Source organism: Microcaecilia unicolor, chromosome 3, assembly GCF_901765095.1.
Source record: "Microcaecilia unicolor chromosome 3, aMicUni1.1, whole genome shotgun sequence".
Classification (NCBI taxonomy): domain Eukaryota; kingdom Metazoa; phylum Chordata; class Amphibia; order Gymnophiona; family Siphonopidae; genus Microcaecilia; species Microcaecilia unicolor.
In genome coordinates, this window is record NC_044033.1 from 6,177,395 (window position 1) to 6,197,243 (window position 19,849).

General features: G+C 47.4%; 1 protein-coding gene across 2 annotated transcripts in view; it reads left to right on the forward strand.

Moving 5' to 3' along the window:
• Window positions 1–19,849, forward strand: part of COQ8A (coenzyme Q8A) — a 224,570-nt gene that overhangs the window by 128,060 nt on the left and 76,661 nt on the right. For both annotated transcript variants that reach the window (XM_030195735.1, XM_030195736.1), the window contains exon 6: window positions 4,986–5,108. In XM_030195735.1, the coding sequence (XP_030051595.1) occupies window positions 4,986–5,108 (123 nt within the window). The remainder of the gene's footprint in view (window positions 1–4,985; window positions 5,109–19,849) is intronic.

Consider the following 19,849-nt stretch of genomic DNA (forward strand, 5'->3'; position numbering starts at 1 on the left):
GGGGTTCCATTGGTTAAGAACCCCTGCCTTTAGGGGGTTGATAAATACATTGAGGAAGCCTTTTGCAGTGATGTGCATATGGATTTCACTGGCTAAAGTCCTTTTTATATTCTTTCCAACCCAATAATTTGTAAACAAATTACATTTATAGATAAGGGTTCAAAAATGTCTGACTGACAGGGGGCAAAATAACTGAATTGTAATGCAGAGAGACCAAATTTGGTGTGTAGGAAAAACCAGTGAATAAACACATCATACTCAAAAATTGGCCAGATCAGACCTGGGGTTCCACAGAAAAAAGCTCTCCCCAAAATGGCCCACCGTATTTGTCAGAGAAGCATATTCAGTTTCTATAGCACAGAAACTTTGATACACTGAAACGTAGCAAAACATTATTCTTTTCAAATTGCCTTTTCTGCAGTTCAGTCAAATACCAGCACACCACACTGTTATCTTTATGCACCGATACTTACCGACTGATAATCAGAGCGATTTAAGCAGGCAGGAGATTCTCTGACCTGCTTAAATTGCGATGAGATGCCCAACCACCAATATTCAGTGGATAGTGCCCCTGAATATTATCTCTAACCGCCCATGTTAAAAGTGGGCAGGTTGGGGGGGGTGGTATAAGGGGCGGCACTGGGGAGGAGCCAGCGGTTATGCAGATGCTGGCATTATTCAGCTGGCATTATTCAGCTAAGGTAGGACAGCTCAAAAGCTATCCTAATTTGGCTGGGTTAGGTATGCAGGTTCCAGCACTGAATATTGGCCACCGTTCAGAACATCACCCCAACCCCCCCTCCATAGTCTAGATGGACCCCCTCTTGGGTCTGCCTTAGCTCCCTGTGGTCCAGTGGGTTGATGGGGATAGGAGTGAGGGCCATTCACTCCTGTCCCTTGCAGCTGCCTCCAGAAAATGACTGCCGTGACCTCTTGGTACAAGTACCACAAGCTGCCATATGAGAGTTCGCAGTAGCAGTTTTTTGGAGGCACCTGCAAGGGGCAGGATCGAGTGGGCCTTGCTCCTGCCCCCATCAACCCCACTTGACCACCAGGGAGCTAATATAGGCCTCGGGAAGCCTGCCTAGATTATGGTTGGATTGGGGGGGATGTTCTGTGGGGGGGGGGGGGGCATTCTTTGAATGGGAGGAGGTAGGGTGGGAGGGTGCCATGAAAGAGGGGGCTGCTTTTGGGGGTGTATGGAGGAGTAAACAAAAGTGATATCGGTTCTGATCAAATAATGGCTGGGATCCAAATAAGCTCTCGTGGGCACTACGGGACGATTTATATATTTATTTATTGACATTTGTATCCCACATTATCCCAAGTATGCTTGTGTTCAATGTAGCTTACATACAACTTACACTTACAGAATGAATTTGCAAACAACTCTCGTTGCAATATCACTGAATGGCAGTGATTTTGCTTCATACTTTGCCAACAAAATTAAAAGTCTCTGCCAGGATTTACAGACAGTTTCACCCAGTCTCCAGTCAGCTAACCAGGACAGCAAAAATTCACCCCCTCGTGACACAGACATATGGCACTCTTTTAACCCAATAACAGAGGAGGACCTTGACAAAATCCTAAGAGACCTTCGACCAGCTACCTGCTCTCTTGACCCCGACCCATCAAAGATAGTGCAGCAAGCGGGGGCCTTATAGAAAGCACCACAAAAACTTATAGAACAAACATTATTTGTAGTTTATTTTACTAATCTGTTACTGTCAGCCACTTCATCATACTACTTCACTATTGTTGAAATTCAAAGTCTCTATTTTTAATCTAAACTGTAAGCCACATTGAACTGAAAGCTTGTTGTCGGGATAATGTGGGATATGAATGTCATAAATAAACAATGATAATAAACAGCCTGTGATCAAACAGCGCAGAATACAGAAGCTTGCCTTGTTTACAGGTCACCTTGGTTTGAGTGAGCTACTCCATTACTTCAAAAATTACACTGGCTGCCAAATAATGCCAGAGTTATTTTCAAAATATGTGGATTTATCTTCCGAATACTTAATGGCTTGGCCCCCCATTACATGCAGCCTTTAGTAGATCTTCCCCCATGCAACTCAATCATCATAAGGGCAAGACACTACCTTCTCCTTCACTTCCCCAGCTGCAAGAAAGTAGTCTATAAATCAGTCCTTGTGGCTGGGTTCTCCTACCAAGGCATTAAGTGATGGAACTCCCTTCCAAAACATATCAGATCCACAAATAACTACAAAAAAATTCTTACTAATGTAAATCAATCAATAATTGTAACTTTGTTAGTTCAGTGTCAACAGCAAAAATTATGCTTATTTCACTCACTGTTCTATTTCTCTCTGACTTAATATGTAATTTTTGTAATTGTACACCCACTCTATTCTATATTTATTTATTAGGATTTATTTACCGCCTTTTTGAAGGAATTCACTCAAGGCGGTGTACAGAATAAGTGAAACACAAGCAAAAAGCAATAGATGATTACAGTATGATACATTACAATGTCAACACAATATATAATAAAACATTTTCATAGACAGCCTAGGGTATAAGCAAAGATGGAAAATATAGATAGATAAAATAGAGTAACTGGAGTAAGAAAATAAGGGGATTAATTTAAAGAAAGTTGCAAATGAGGTCAGAAAGGAGCTTGAACATTATCTTAGCTAGGGTAGGAGTAGGTAAACATGTTCTGCTATAGTATGTGCAGCCGGTATCATTTACTTCTTCTATTAAGCCAAGCTTTCACCTGCTTCCTGAAATATAGATAGTCGTGTTAAGCGAAGCCTTTCTGGGAGTGTATTCTAGAGTCTGACGTCAGGTATATGCCCACTTGTGTTAGGGACCCATAGGAGCTCAGTTTTGCTTGGGTTCAGGCAATATTTGTTGTTTTTAGCCCATTCTTGAAGTTAGGTAGCCAGTTTATTCAGGGTTGTAGGTAAGTCAGGTTCAATGGATATAAGTAGCTGTACATCATCTGCATAGATGTAAACTGAGCATCCATTGACCGAATCAGCTTGGCTAGTGGCTTGAGGTAGATATTGAATAGAATAGGCAACAGTATTGATCCTTGTGGTACCCCACGTCAGAGGAAACAACAAAAAGAACGGAAGATAACCAAGATAGACCAGATACAAATTGCAAAGAGTAAGAGCACCAAAAATCTTTTTATTAGGACCCTACACGGTCCATGTTTCGGCCAACTGGCCTTCTTCAGGGGTCTTCAAATTGACGTATACATATGTGCCTCCAGAATTCTCATGGAATAAGAGATACAAACGCTGGTACTATCCGATATCAAGCATAGACATGAATGCCTATAAAAAACCCGGGACTAAATTAGCTGGAGATAATCACCGTTTAAAATCCTCAGACCGCTGCTGGCTGAATATCATCTGGTTAGTATACATTTTAAAAGAGGATAAGACGGCGCTGGTGAGATCCAAGATGGCTCCCTAATGTTGAGGGCACTGGCTCATTCAGCTCCTTAACTTATGCTAAAATGCGTCAAGAAACTGAGCTGTGCTTTGCCAGAGACCTGTTTACTTCACCCTTCCAATTTCTACAACAATGGATGCCTTTGTGATATTCAGCCCTATTGCTGTTGAAAATGCCTGTGCCTTGGTCTTAACAAAAGACAACAAGACCACCGAAGTGGGCAAAGAACACCAATGTCCCACGGATAATCACATGAGCAAAAGAGGAGTGGGAACAGACCGGGAACAGTCAGATTTCAAAAAATCAATTTATTTGAAGACTCTACAAGGTATCCTGTTTCGGCACTGCAAGTGCCTTCCTCAGGAGTCTTATTACTTTGTCTCAGGGAATTACTTGACAAAGCATACCAGATAGTCACATGATAGTAAACGTTCTGGTCTTGAGAAAGACCTTTGGATAGTAGTGAAGAGTTTGACGCTGCTGTGCGCTTTAGAAAAGTGCACAGCAGCGTCAGAATCTTCAAGTGACTCTGTTTGGTATGCTTTGTCAAGTAGTTCCCTGAAACAAAGTAATAAGACTCCTGAGGAAGGCACTTGCAGTGCCGAAACAGGATACCTTGTAGATTCTTCAATAAATTGAATTTTTGAAATCTGACTGTTCCTTGTCTGTTCTTGAATAGCCTGGTTCTGTTCCCACTCCTCTTTTCCTCTTGGTCTTAACAAATACATATGCAAATAAGACATCTATAATTTATACACATACCTGTACACTCTGCCCGTGCTCCACCTAAACTCTGCCCACACCCATGAGCAAAGTACACACCATCAAATCACAGCACACACTTTTTCATTATCTTATTTCCTATATTCTGGTGTTCTGTAAAAAGTCATTAATGCACGTAAGTAGCTGCTTACATGCATAAATGACTACACCTTCCTGTTACTGAAAACTAGGCAGCTCCTTATAGAAATTACTCTACCTCCCCCCCCCCCCCCCCCCCCCCATTTATACAGTTAGAGATCTGTCAGATAGGATTATGTTTAATAACTGGAAGATTAAAGTTACATAGATTTTAGGTGACTATCATTGGCTGTCCTGCATCTCTATCCTCCCACATTTTTATCCTACTAGTCTGAATATACTTTTTCCCAGCAGGTAACAAAATTAAAGCATGAAAATAGCATCAAAAATAAAAACCAGATGGGCATTTCAGCTTGTCAGCACCAAAGCTACAATAAAATCCAGGTCCTTCTATAAAACACAATAAAAAAATATTGGAGCAACAACAACAAAATCCAGGTCCATATACTGTTCTATTGCTGGATTTTGCATGAGCTCAGAATTTGTTCCTCTCCTCATTAGGTGACTTGGCCGTTCTTGCTTCCAGGTGAGGAAGAGTTTGGGGTGGGAATGATAGACTGGACTAAATTGAGGTGAGAAGGGACTAATAAGTAGCTTAGGGTGGAAATTTAATTGATCAGAAATAATCAGTCTTAAACAATATGTGTGCCTGTGCATATAATTTAAATATTTTCTGCTTTCAATATTCGCAGGAAAGAAAGCCGTGTTGGACTCCAGCCCTTTTCTGTCCGAAGCAAATGCAGAAAGGATTGTTCGGACTCTGTGTAAGGTCCGTGGAGCAGCGCTGAAGTTGGGCCAGATGCTGAGCATTCAGGGTGAGCAGTGGTGGTGCTGACTGTATTACATCTCACTTACTGGCCCTTTTACAGAGAGGCAGTAAGCCCAACGCGGACTTACCGTTTGCTCTTACGGGACTACCACCGGCCCAACGTAGCTGCTAGCGGTAGTCCCGCCCTGACAGCGCGCCATTTCTGGGGAAAAATAAAACCCACGGATATGACTTGCGCAGTGGTAACCCGGCGGCAATTGGGCATCGCCGTGCACTGCCCGGTTACTGTGGGAGCCCTTATCACCACCTCAATGGGTGGCGGTAGGGGTTCCCTGTCGCATGGCCATGTGGTAAGAGTTTTCTTACCACATGGCCATGTGTGCCTGGGGTCTTTTTACCCGCTGTGGTAAAAAGGGCCCTGGCGTGCGGTAAAACAGCTCCCACCGCCAGCGCAGGGCCCTTTTTCCCGCAGCTTGGTAAAAGGGCCCCTTAACTCTATGCTGTTGCCATTCATGGATCTTTGTGGTGAGAAGGCAGTAAGCTTGTGACAAAGAGCTGTAAACTATAAAATGTTACCACAGTAAGCAGGATGCAGTGCAAGAACACAAGCTCAGGGGAATGAACCACCCAGTGCACTTTTGCAGGTCACACTTTGAGAATGGTGATAGGACACACAAGGTTGTGAAGTGCAGAAAGGGTATCTGAAGGGGGAGACCAGAAAATGCTCCTTCACTTCCTTACCTGATCCTAAAATAGTGTATAGTAGCAACCAGCGAAGGACTGCAGATCTAATTGTAATTTCTTATGCCAGAAGGTTATATTAGCTCTGATGCTTTTTATTTTTTATTGGATTACATTTATGTACAGTAATCTTGAATCAGTAGGTTTGATAGTTGAGAGATTTTGCTTTCTGTAGTTAGGACTTTAATATGTGAAAAGTCAAGATCTTTTGTTTATGCAAGACTGTCTGCTGTGTCTAATCCGTCACCAAATTTTTTATATCCAACTGTGCAGTGGCTAAGGGGAAATTAATGTTGATTTCTCCCTTTCTTGATGAGATCTTGCTGAAAGACACAAACCCTTAGCTCAGTGGTTCCCAAACTCAGGCTCAGGACAGAAATGGGGCCAGTCTACCCTTTCTCTGGACTTCTACTGTGACCTATTCCCACTAGTAGCTCATGGGTCTTTTGAGCCAGTGAATATTTCCTTACCCCTACCACCTCCTGAACATAAGCATTGCAATACTGGGACAGATTGAAAGTCCGTCAAGCCCAGTATCCTGCTTTTACCACATTCTCTGACAAATTCCAGAGTCTAATTACATGTTGCGTGAAGAAATATTTTCTCTGGTTTGTTTTCAATTTACTACTTAGTAGCTTCATTGCATGCCTGCCCCCTAGTTCTAGTATTTTTGGAAAAAGTGAACAAGTGATTCAGGTCTACCAGTGTTTTATAGACCTCTATCATATCTCCCCTCAGCTGTCTCTTTTCCAAGCTGAAGAGCCCTAGTCGCTTTAGCCTTTCCTCTTAAGAGAAGTCATCCCATCCCTTTTATAATTTTCATCACCCTTCTCTGTACCTTTCTAATTCTGCTATATCTTTTTTTTTTTTTGAGATGTGATGGCCAGAATTCCACACAGTATTCGAGCTGCGGTCGCACCATGGAGCAATACAAAGACATTGTAACATTCTCATTTTTGTTTCCCTGCCCATTCCTTTTCTAATAATTCCTAGGATTCTATTTGCTTTCTTAGCCACTGTTGCACGCTGAGTAGAGGGTTTCAATGTATCAATCAGTGGTGATACCTAGAACTTTTTCCAGGGTGGTGACTCTTAATGTGGAAGCTCGAATCACGTAGCTATAATTTGGGTTCCTCTTTCCCACATGCATCACTTTGCACTTGCTCACATTAAACGTCATGTGCCATTTGGATGCCCAGTCTCATAAGTTCCTCTTGCAATTTAACAACTTTGTGTCATCAACTAATTTAATTACCTCTCTAGTTATTCCCATCTCTAGATCATTTATAAATATATTAAAAAGCAGCAGTCCCAGCATAGACCCCTGCGGAACCCCACTATCTACTCTTTTCCATTGAGAATACTGATCATTTAACCCTACTCTGTTTTTCTTTGAACCAGTTCTTAATCTGCAATAGAACATTACCCTTTATCCTATGACTTCCTAATTTCCTCAGGAGTCATTCACGATGTACTTTGCCAAATGATCTTTGGAAATCCAGATACACAGTATCGACCGACTAACCTTTATCTCCATGTTTATTCACCCCTTCAAAGAAATGTAATAGATTGGTGAGACATGATTTCCCCTGACTAAATCTATGTTGGCTTTGTCTCATTAATCCATGCCTTTGTATATGCTTTGTAATTTTGCTCTTTATAATAGTCACTACCATTCTTCCCCGCACTGACGCCAGGCTCGCTGGTCTACAATTTCTCAGATCACCTCTGGAATCCTTTTTAAAAATTAGCTTTACATTGGCCACCCTTCAATGTTCTGGTAACATTCTGGATATTAAAGATGAATTATATATTACTAACAATAGTTCTGCAAGTTCATCTTTCAGTTCTGTCAGTACTCTGGGATCTATACCATCTGGTATCGGCGATTTGCTTGTATTCAGTTTGTCAAATTGGCCCATTACATCTTCCAGGTTTATACAATGCTCCCAGTTCACTCTTCCAAACCCGCTGGTCAGGGGTCATCTTGTGGACTTTTTCAAAGAGTGGACCAGGAACACATCAGACCAGAGGGTCCTTGACACTGTCGGAGAATATGACATATTAGTTTTCCTCTTCTATCGCAGATTTTTTCTTGGAGTCCCCATGCAACTCTTTGCTAAAGCAGCGGTTGTGCTTTCCACTCTGCAGGCCTTGCAGGACATAGGGGCCGTTGTCCCTGTCTGGTTCGGGGGATGTTACTCCATTTATTTTGTGGTCCGAAAGGAGGGCGGCTCCTTCTGGACCAGTCCTTGATTTCAAGCGGGTCAACAAGTCTCTGAGGGTTAGGCATTTCCACATGGAGATGGTCTGCTCAGTCATTGTGGTCGTTCATCGATGAGAGTTTCTCACGTTGCTGGATCTCAAAGAAGCTTACTTGCACATTTCTATTTTGCCTCCTCACTAGCGGTTCCATCAGTTTGCTGTTTTGGGGCAGTACTTCCAGTTCCAGGCCATGCGGTTTGGCTTGTTTAGGGCACACAGGACCACCTTCAAGGTCATTTTATTTATTTTTTATTTTTGTTACATTTGTATCCCGCGCTTTCCCACTCATGGCAGGCTCAATACGGCGGGCAATGGAGGGTTAAGTGACTTGCCCAGAGACACAAGGAGCTGCCTGTGCCGGGAATCAAACTCAGTTCCCCAGGACCAAAGTCCACCACCCTAACCACTAGGCCACTCCTCCACTCATGGTGGTCAAGGTGCATCCTGCATGATTGGCTGATCAGGGCGTCCTCGGGTGAAGGTTCAGATAATTTCTCTCCTTCAGTCCCTCGGCTGGGTCATCAGTTTTGCCAAGAGCCAGTTGACACCATCCCAGAATCTGGAATACCATGGGGGAGTTTGTTTTCACACTCATCAGGGCAGGATCTTCCTGCCAAAACTCCAGAGACAAGCTTCAGGGCCAGATTCAGCTGTTGCTCCTGCTCTCGGGCCTGGGATTATTCCCAAGTTGTGGGCTCCATGGAGGCGATCTTGGAGGTGATTCCATTGGAGAGAGTGCACTTGAGACCACTGCAGTTATCACTTCTGTCCTGGTGGTCTCTGATGTCACGAAACTACCAGTGTTGGCTTCCCTGGCTCCCACAGGCAAAGCTCAGCATGCACTGGTGGATGTAATCCACCTGCCTCTCTCGGGGAGTGCTTTTGGGGTCCCTCCCAGTAATTAGTGCTGGCCACGGATGCCAACCTTTCTGGTTGGGGGGGGGGGGGTCATTTCTAAAACTGCTATGCATAGGGAATCTGGTTGGAGATGGAGGCACGATGGCTAGAGCTCCGAGCTGTTTGAAAGGTGCTGAAGGCCTTTCAGGAAATTCTCCATGGGCTTCCAGTCCGGGTCCTGTTGGACAACATGATGGTGGTGTCATGAATCAATAGCAGCACTCATAGTGCTCAGCGTGCAGCAGAGGCTCACCTTCTCCTTCAGTTTGCAGAACATCATGTTCCTGTCCTTTTGGCAGCTCACATTGCCGAATGTTAAACATTCAGGCGGACTTCCTGAGCAGGAACTCAGGGGGAATGGGAGTTGTCCTTGAAGGTGTTTTTGGCTGCTGGTCCACAGGTGGGAGACTCTGGCCCTGGACCTCATGTCAGAAGAAGAAGAGAGTGATGTTCCGAGGGGATCAATGTGTTTCTCCAGTCATGGTCAAAGGAGAATCTGTTGTACATCTTCCACCCCCCCCACCGATGATCAGGAGGGTTCTGCACAGGATCCTTCAACCGGGTTAGTTGATTTTGGTGGCCCTGCACTGGCCACAGTGGCTGGTGTGCTGCGTCTGATGGACGGCCTCTTTCAACTGCCACGACTTGCAGATTTCCTCTCCCAGGGGCTAGTGCTCATAGACAAGCCATCTCAGTTTTTATGGCTTGGCTCTTGAGCGGTTGCAGTTGCGGAAGAGAGATTATCTGGAGGACATGATTACCACCCTATTACAAGCACAGAAGCTCTTCCTGTCATTGGCCTATACTTGGGTCTGAAGAGTGTTTGAATCCTGGTGTGCAGAATGTGCTTTTTTGCCTTTTAAGTTCTCCTTGCCTCACATTTTGCCTTTTTTTTTGCAAGAAGGTTTCAAGAAGGGCCTGGCATGCAGTTTCTTGCAGGTGTAGTGTAAAAGGGAGCTTTGGTGTGTGTCAAAAACATGCACCGACACCAGTGCAGGCCACAGCTTTGTAAAAGGGGCCCTTAATGCATGCAAGGTTGTGCTTAGCTGTTTTCTGGGAAAGAAATCATTTTTTTTTATTGGCTGATTGAATTGACATTGCTGTGTGTCCAGAAGGCAGTAAGCTTAGTTCTAGAAAGAAAATCATTTAAATGACTTAGCATTAATGTCCAGGATTGATCTCATGCAGTGCATCTGATAAACATCTACATAGTAAAATTGATTATAAGTAATGTTTTTGTTGGTAGGTTGATTCCTGAAGTATACTCCTCCTTCCTGGTTTGCTTGTCTTAGGATGGGCTTCTTTACTTTTAAGATAACGACTTGCCAGCGCTGGGTGGAAGTGGTTTGAGAACTACAGGGCTGATTGTAGTCCTTTGAATGGCATATGCTATCCTGATCAGGACCGCAGTCTTGTCATACAATCATCTTTGGAAATAATGTATGGCTCCCTCCACTCACAACCAGCACTAGCTATTTCCAGCAGAGAAAGGTGACTTAACTGCAGAGCCATTCAGGCCTGGGCTGGGCTGCTTGCATTTCTGTACTGTGACACACAAAGCCAAAATGAGGCTTAACGGAGTTTGTGCTGTGCTCTCTCCAGCCTTGTTCTTGCCACTGTCCTTGTTCTCGTACGGCCTGCTGTCTTAATAGCATTGAAAACTGTCAGCAACTGTTGTCACCAACAAACAGCTATTTATATCCATTGTAGAGAGAACAACATATCTTGATTTCATATCTTTGTGTGTCTAATTTCCTAATAACTCTTTCTGAAAAATTTAAGCAGTACCTTCTGTCAAGACAGGATTCCAGTGTGCTTTCTAGCCTTAGCATTTCAGTCTCATGCATACAGCCTTCTCTGGAGGTATTGTCTTCCTTACATTCGAAGTGAAGGGCATCTACCAAAGGGGAGAAAGTAGCATTGGTGTGCTATTTGCCTTATTTTGGTAGTGGTAGCACAGGAGATGGATTTCAATGCCCATCTGCTGATAAATGAGCGTTGAAATCCATGCCCAAACAACTGCTTTAGTCCTGTGACAGCATGTACCTTTTGGCCCTATATCAAATAAAAAGAAACCTGAACCTAAAACCTGTGCTTTCTCCTTACCAAGTTCTTCATTTTGGACATCATTTGCTATTCCATATCATCAAGCTGATCAATCCATAGACTGGTGGGTTGTGTCCATCTACCAGCAGGTGGAGATAGAGAGCAAACTTTTGCCTCCCTATATGTGGTCATGTGCTGCCGGAAACTCCTCAGTATGTTCTCTATCTCAGCAGGTGGTGGTCACACACAGCAGCAGCTCTGGCTAGGCCTCCAAGCCTAATCCTTAGGTTTTGTTGAGGCCTGGGGTTGAGGGCTCTTTTGAGCAAGTGCAAACCTGGTGGTGCCAGGTCCCTCCTTTTCTCCCCCCTCCCGCTGGCTCCGTTTAAAAAAAAAAAAAAAAAAAAATTTTAAACGTCTTTAAAGGCGTTTAATTCGACGTTTATTTAAACGTTCATTGCAGCTACTCACTGGGACACCAGTTCGTTACAGCTCGGAGCGGCAAGCAGGTAATTTTACCTTTTTATAGCGGGCAGGGGGTTCCCCGATTCTTCTCCTCGTGGCATATGGCGTCGGAGGGCGAGGGCGCAAAGGGTCGCTCCCCGGATCGCTGGAGCGCTTCTAGAGGGGATGCGGGGGTTTTACAACCTGATTCGCCCTTGATGGGTGACAGTTTAGTGACCGATGAATGTCCCGGTCGTTCCTCCGGCGTGGCGGTTTTTTCCCGCCATAAACGCCCATCCCCCGCTCCTCGCCTCCGCCATCTTGGCCGGCCACGCGGCTCGGACGGCTTCTTCGTGGGCCGCCCTTGAGGTTGGAGACATTAATGCCATGAACGCCCTTAATTTGGGCGACGGCACAAAGCGGCTAAAGTTAAGCGCCGTTCTTCCCGCGCGGCTCCTTCGCGGAGTTTCGCGCCGGACGCCATTTTGGATGCGCAGCATGTCTCTCCCCCGCTATTGCGAGCGCCGGTTGAGAGTGCGTCTAGGGCTGTTGCCCAGGCTGCGGAAGTGCACAGTCTGGGGGGTTTCTCCCCCGAGTTTGTTTTGCTGCTGCATCAGGCTTTCCTCATGCAAAACGCTGCCCCTGCTCCCTCTTCTGATAAAGAGGTTGAGGTTCCCAGAGGTAAACGCCCTCGGGTTGATTTCCAGGCCTTGGAGGACTTTGTCTCCTCCGATGTAGATGAGGGCAGCGTGTCTGAGGTCTCCCAACGGTCCTTTGCGGATTCCTTGGAGGAGATAGATCCCCGCTCGGATGGAGCGGATGACCCCTCTGCAGCGCGGCTTTTTAGCCCAGAGGATTTGCCCAACCTGTTGTTACAGGCCATGGACACTTTGAAGATTTCCTCTCCGGAGGACGTCTCTCCCTCAGCCCCTGTTGGCTCTGCCATTATGCTGGGGACGAAGCGCCCGCCTAGATCCTTCCACGTGCATGAGCCATGCGGCTCAATGGGATGTCCCGGAAACGAGCCTTAAAGTGGCTAGGGCTATGTCCCGCCTCTATCCTTTGGCTGTGAGTGAACGTGAGGCCTATCTGTGGCCTACCGTGGATTCTTTAATCACTGCGGTGACTAAGAAAACGGCGTTGCCGGTGGAAGGTGGCACGGCCCTAAAGGACGCCCAAGACAGAAGATTGGAGGCGGCCTTAAGGTCGTCCTTTGAGGCAGCTGCTTTAAGTTTGCAGGCCTCAGTTTGCGGCTCCTATGTGGCCAGGGCGTGCCTGACTATGGTGCAGCGGGCTTCCCCCTCGGATCTTTCCTTGAGGGCTGATTGGCCGGCCCTGGAATCGGGCTTAGCCTATTTGGCAGACTTGCTGTATGATGTCTTGAGAGCCTCAGCTAAAGGCATGGCTCAGACAGTCTCTGCGCGGCGGTGGCTTTGGCTGAAACATTGGTCTGCTGACCACGCCTCTAAATCCCGCCTGGCTAGATTGCCTTTTAAAGGCAAGCTGCTCTTTGGGGTCGAGCTGGACAAAATCGTGACCGATCTCGGCACGTCTAAGGGCAAGAAATTACCAGAGGTCAGAGCTCGGGCTAGTACTCGTCCCGGTACCTCCAGAGGACGGTTGCTGGAAGCCCGTCGGTACCGCCCGGGCAAGTCGGGTTCCTCTGCCCCCTCTTCCTTCAAGAGGAATTTCTCCCCCAAGCAGCATTCCTTTCGCAGAGACCGCCGTCCCGGAGGTGCTCCCTCCGGTCCTCCCCCAGGGTCTCGTACCCAATGACGGGGCCTTGGTCCACGCCCCAGTGCAGATTGGAGGACGGCTGTCCTCGTTTCTGGGCGAGTGGACCACTATAACTTCAGACGCGTGGGTGCTGGAAGTCATCAGAGACGGCTACAAGCTAGAGTTCTGCCAACCCTTAAGAGACGGGTTTGTACTCTCTCCCTGCAAGTCTCCGGTCAAGCTGTGGCAGTGCAGCAGACCTTGGACAACCTGATCCGCCTGGGTGCGGTCGTTCCGGTGCCAAAAAATCAGATTGGCAAGGGACGTTACTCCATTTACTTTGTGGTTCCAAAGAAAGGAGGTTCTGTCCGGCCTATCCTCGACCTCAAAGGGGTCAATCGGGCCTGGAAAGTGAGGCACTTTTGCATGGAGACTCTCCGCTCTGTTATAGCGGCAGTGAAGGCAGGAGAGTTCTTGGCTTCCTTGGACATCAAGGAAGCGTACCTGCATATTCCCATCTGGCCTCCTCTCCAACGCTTTCTGCGTTTTACAGTCCTGAGACGACACTTCCAGTTCAGAGCCCTCCCTTTCGGGTTGGCTACTGCTCCGCGGACCTTTTCCAAAGTAATGGGGGTCATAGCGGCCTTCCTGCTAAAGGAAGGAGTACAAGTCCATCCTTATCTGGACGACTGGTTGATCCGAGCCCCCTCTTATGCAGAGTGCGGCAAAGCTATGGACCGGGTAGTTGCTCTTGTGAGCTCCCTGAGATGGATCATCAACTGGAAGAAGAGCCAGCTGCGCCCGACTCAGTCCCTGGAGTATCTGGGAGTTCGATTCGACACCCAAGTGGGCAGAGTGTTCCTGCCAGACAATCGGATTGTCAAGCTTCAGGCTCAGGTGGACTAGTTCCTAGTAGCCTCTCCTATTCGGGCTTGGGACTACGTGCAGCTGTTGGGCTCTATGACGGCCACGATGGAAGTAGTGCCCTGGGCCAGGGCTCATATGAGACCACTACAGCTATCTCTGCTGCTGCGCTGGACTCTGATGTCGGAGGATTATGCTGTGCGCCTTCCCGTGGACCCAGCAGTGCGCAAGGCGCTGAGCTGGTGGACGCAGACAGACAAGTTGTCTGCAGGATTGCCTCTGGTGACCCCGGAGTGGATTGTCGTCACGACAGACGCCTCTTTGATGGGCTGGGGAGCCCACTGCTTGGGAAGGACAGCGCAGGGGCTCTAGTCTCCTGCAGAGGCAAGTGGTCTATCAACCTCCTGGAACTCAGAGCCATTCGGTTGGTGTTATTGGAGTTCATCCCGGTACTGGTGTTGTAGCCTGTACGGGTCCTGTCGGACAATGCCACGGCTGTGGCCTATATCAACCGCCAGGGAGGTACCAAGAGCGCCCCTCTAGCCAAGGAGGCTATGAGTCTTTGCCAGTGGGCGGAAGCGAACCTGGAGCAGCTTTCAGCGGCCCACATTGCCGGAGTCATGAATGTCAAGGCGGACTTTCTCAGTCGCCATACCTTGGAGTCCGGAGAGTGGCAACTATCTGCTCAGGCGTTCTTGGACATCACGAAGCGCTGGGGCCAGCCGAGCCTAGATCTGATGGCGTCATCGGCCAATTGCCAAGTGCCGCGCTTTTTCAGCAGAGGACGGGACCCTCGATCCCTGGGAGTAGATGCTCTTCTCCAACAGTGGCCGACACAAGAGCTCCTCTATGTGTTCCCGCCCTGGCCCATGTTGGGCAGGGTGCTAGACCGGGTGGCAAAGCATCCCGGCAGGGTAATCCTGGTGGGTCCGGATTGGCCCAGACGTCCCTGGTATGCGGACTTGATCAGGCTCTCAGTCGACGATCCTCTGCGGCTCTCAGTGGAGCAGGGCCTGTTACATCAGGGTCCCGTGGTGATGGAGGATCCCTCTCCCTTTGGTCTTACGGCCTGGCTATTGAGCGGCAGCGTCTGAGGAAGAAGGGCTTCTCAGACAAGGTCATCGCCACTATGCTGAGAGCGAGGAAGCGCTCTACTTCTACTGCTTACGCCATGGTTTGGCGTATCTTTGCAGCATGGTGTGAAGCAGGCTCACTTTCTCCCTTCACTGCTCCAATTTCTTCAGTGTTGGCGTTCCTGCAAGAAGGTCTGGAGAAAGGCCTGTCGCTCAGTTCCCTTAAAGTCCAGGTAGCGGCTCTGGCTTGCTTCAGGGGCCGCCTGAAGGGTGCTTCCCTGGCTTCGCAGCCAGATGTGGTGCGCTTTCTCAAGGGAGTTAATCACCTGCGCCCTCCTCTGCACTCAGTGGTGCCTGCGTGGAATCTCAACCTGGTGCTAAGAGCATTGCAGAAGCCGCCTTTTGAACCCTTGTCGAGGGCATCTCTGAAAGACCTGACATTGAAAGCAGTCTTTTTGGTGGCTATCACTTCAGCCAGAAGAGTTTCCGAGCTCCAGGCGCTCTCATGTCGAGAGCCTTTTCTGCAGTTCACTGAGGCAGGAGTGACTATTCGCACAGTGACTTCCTTCCTGCCCAAGATTGTTTCTCGCTTCCAGGTGAATCAGCAGCTCTGTCTCCCTTCCTTTCGTAGGGAGGACTACCCAGAGGAGTACTCCGCTCTTGAATATCTGGATGTGAGACGAGTCATCATCAGATACTTGGAAGTGACCAATGATTTCCGGAAATCGGATCATCTGTTTGTCCTGTTTGCAGGTCCTCGTAAGGGTCTGCAGGCTGCTAAGCCTACAGTGGCAAGATGGGTCAAGGAAGCCATTGCAGCGGCTTATGTGGCCGCGGGGAAGGTGCCGCCTATCCAGCTGAAGGCTCACTCCACGAGAGCTCAGGCGGCCTCGATGGCAGAGGCCGGATCCGTCTCCTTGGAAGAGATATGCAAGGCGGCAACGGGGGCTTCGGCTCATACATTCTCCAAGCATTACCGTTTGACTGTGGCTGCACGGGCGGAGGCCCGGTTTGGAGCTTCAGTGTTGAGGTCAGGGATTTCTATGTCCCGCCCTGGGTGAGTACTGCTTCGGTACATCCCACCAGTCTATGGATTGATCAGCTTGATGATATGGAAGGTAAAATTATGTATAATCATACCTGATAATTTTCTTTCCATTAATCATAGCTGATCAATCCATAGCCCCTCCCAGATATCTGTACTGTTTATATTCTGGTTGAATTTTAGGTTCAAGTTTAGCCTTCAGTTACTTCAGGAGGACTTCGTGTTCAAGTTCTTCTTTCACTTGGATTCTTCAAGAGTTGAGACGAGTTTGTGTTACAGTGAGCTGCTGCATTCCTCTCCCCTCCGTTTTACGGGGCTGGATTGAGACATAAATTCTGCCGGCACTCCCTCCCGCTTCGTGCGGCTGTAGGGCAGCTTTGTACCCCTCCCGCTTCGGCGGTGTTAGGGTCAGTCAGCTCCTCCCGCGGTTGCGGTTGCAGGATAAGCCAGATCCCCCCGCATCGGCGGGTGTGGTGTCCCTCCCCCGCTCCGCGGGGATGAGCTGGACGGATTCCCCTCCCCCACTTGTGTGGGGATGAGCTGGGTTAATTCCCCTCCCCCGTTTCGGCGGTGGTGAGCTGGGCAGAGTGTCCCTTCGTGGGTGTAATTCTCTAAGTGCTGAGTCCTGCGGATGGAGCTTTGATATCGACATACTGAGGAGTTTCCGGCAGCACATGACCACATATAGGGAGGCAAAAGTTTGCTCTCTATCTCCACCTGCTGGTAGATGGACACAACCCACCAGTCTATGGATTGATCAGCTATGATTAATGGAAAGAAAATTATCAGGTATGATTATACATAATTTTACCATGGTTAATCCTGGGTTATCTGCTGTAGGGCCTATTACTTAAAATGGACTCTGTGGCAGATAATGGACAATTACCATTAATAAGTTACCCTCTTTATTATTTTCTAACTGCTATTTTATTTTAATCTAGTTCTGATATAAATTTCATTCATATACCCTTTTAATTTGTCTCCATCTCTGTGAAATATAAAAATGATTTGAGTATACTTTTTTCTCACTGAATTGATATTCTTTCCAGTGGCGTACCAAGGGGGGGGGGGGGCGGTCCGCCCCGGGTGCACGCCGCTGGGGGGGGTGCCGCGGTGCGCACCTGTTGCCCTGTCTCAGTCCGAGAAAGTTTGCAATTTGCATGTGTTCACTGCTCCCGCTGAGTCTGCCCCAGAACAAGTTACTTCCTGTTCCGGGGCAGACTCAGAGGGAGCAGTGAACACATGCGAATTGCGAACTTTCTCGGAGACAGGGCAACAGGCGCGCGCCGCGGCACGCCCCCCCCCCCTTAGCGGCGTGCACCCGGGGAGGGGGTGTCATTTCGCGGGGGGGGGGGGAAGAGGTATCATTTCGCCGGGGGGGGGGGAGGGGGGTCGCATCGGCGATCTGCCTTGTATCTCAGCTAGGGTCAGAACGCCACTGATTCTTTCAGTCTTTTGGAAGATTTGCTACCTGGCTGCCTTCCTGTAACACTCTGTGGCAGAATGATGATCCCTTACTACCACTGACTTTTTTTCCCCAGGCAACCCAGGGTGTTCCCTGAGTGTCTAGTGGTACTTGCAGCATCGCTGAGCAGCTTAGGAGTCTGTGTGTTTCCTATCTGGCCGATTGGCTTGTGCAGAGCACGCTGACATTCGGTACTCAGGAGTCCATATGAAGAACTTTTTGGGTTTTGGACCTGCCGGGGTTCATTTTACAATACACCTGGGATGTCCAGGAGGGTCCTCTCCAGGCTGATAATGTCAGAGCCATGGCTGTATTGTTAGCTTTCATTGGGGAAATTTGCTAGGCTGCTAAGTACATTAGTACATAAGTAATGCCACACTGGGAAAAGACCAAAGGTTCCTTAGCGTCCCTCCAGACCGGACCAGGATTGGACTGATGGGTTGTGCTCGCCTACCAGCAGGTGGAGACAGAAAAAACTCTGACTCTAGAGAGCCAATAGGAGCCCTGGCCATGTGACCTTAGCCTCAGTATTTTCTCAGTCTCCCAGCAGGTAGGAAGTGAGCCCATTAGTCTCTCTCCTTTTCTCTTTAGATATTACAGATATTTGTGATAATTCTTCTGTGCCTGGAATCTTATTTAGAGGCTTGACAGGGTTTCCTTTCTCTTCTTTCTTTGACAGCCTCGGGGGTGTTAAATTCGGGTGTCTCGAGTCCACCCCCCTTCCTCCCCATCTCCCTGGCTTAGCAGGGAAGGGCCGTCCCTTTCTCTGGAAAGGTGTACCGTCTTTGGGAGAGGCAGCCACTTTTAACAGGTAGCTGCTTTAAAAGAATTAAATCAAATAAAAGGAAATTCAAAGAAGCAGCCTTTCTTTCCCCAGACTTCTAACGAGCAGGCAGCTCCAGTGTTTTATTATGATTGAGGGGTTATAAAAAAAAAAAAAAAAAAAAAACCAAACAGAAGAAAATAATTCAGTATCTGTGACTTTAAACAGCGATTTTTCTCGTCAGATTTAATTTCCTCCATTTTCTTGCGTTTTGGCGGCGGCAGTTTAAACAAATGAAAAAAAAAAAAAAAGAAAGATGCGAACCGCGTAAGCGCGGCCACCTGTTTTTTCCGATATGGCTTAAAAGTTCAAACAGCTGCTGTCGGTCAGCGTCGCGCAGTTCACGCAGCCGAAATGTGTAAATTTTGCTCTCCCTTCAAGGTTTCTTCGGGTCCGGTGCTGCCTCCAGTTTTTTCAGGGCCTTTTTCGCCGGCTGTTGTTTCTTCGCCGTTCCACTGGGCTCCACTTGTTCGGAGGTGTCGGGCGCGCTGTCGACGATCGCCACAGGGCCAGTGGAGCGAACGGCGGCCATTTTGTTTCTCCCTCCATCTTATCAGTCGGGGATCTCTCTGCTGAAGGTAAGGCTGCAGTTCATAGAGCAGTTCGGCTCCAAGATGTGTACACTTTTGTATGTGCTGAACGGCGTATTCTAAAATGCTCTTCACATCAGCAGGCAATATTTGGTTGAAAGGGGGCTCCTTTCATATATGGATATATAACAAGCTTTTCTTGTTTTAAATTTCTATGTATCACGGGGTTGTTAACACTAGTTTTTTCTGGTGCTCAGTCATTTTTTCATTGCCTGGTGGAAAATCTACATCTTATCATAATATCATAATTCATTTCAAGCATTTTCCTCAATAGCTGTAGTATTATACAATGTTTTAAGAACTTTAGAAACTTTTTCTATAGGCATAGAGTAAATTTCTGTCTTTCTCATTCCCTGGTGAATAGGACTACATTGTCTAAGAGTCAATTGATTGGTACTTTGCAATTCTGACCATAATATCTTAGTTCCTTTCAAGCATTTTACTCCATGCCTATGATGTAATATAGTGTTTTAAGAACTTAACAGACACTCTCAATGGCTGTAGTGTTATACAGTGTTTTCTTTTTCCGACTTTAAGAAGCCTTCTCTAGAGGCATACAGTATATTGTTCAGATGCCATGGGGATATATCAGCTCTTTCATATTCTCTGAGGGACAGTCCTGTCTACCAAGCTCCCAGTCACTCAGCTGCCTTAGCAGGCATGCTTTATTCATGTCTTCCCTTCTTTTCCAATTGCCTTGAAGCCTCTCATATTTCATTTTAGCTTTCTTCTGGTTTTTACAGGACATATGGTCACTTAGAGAATAAAGTCATCCTTTCACTTAAAGATAGTGGACGGTCCTCAAACCATCTACTCGTGTT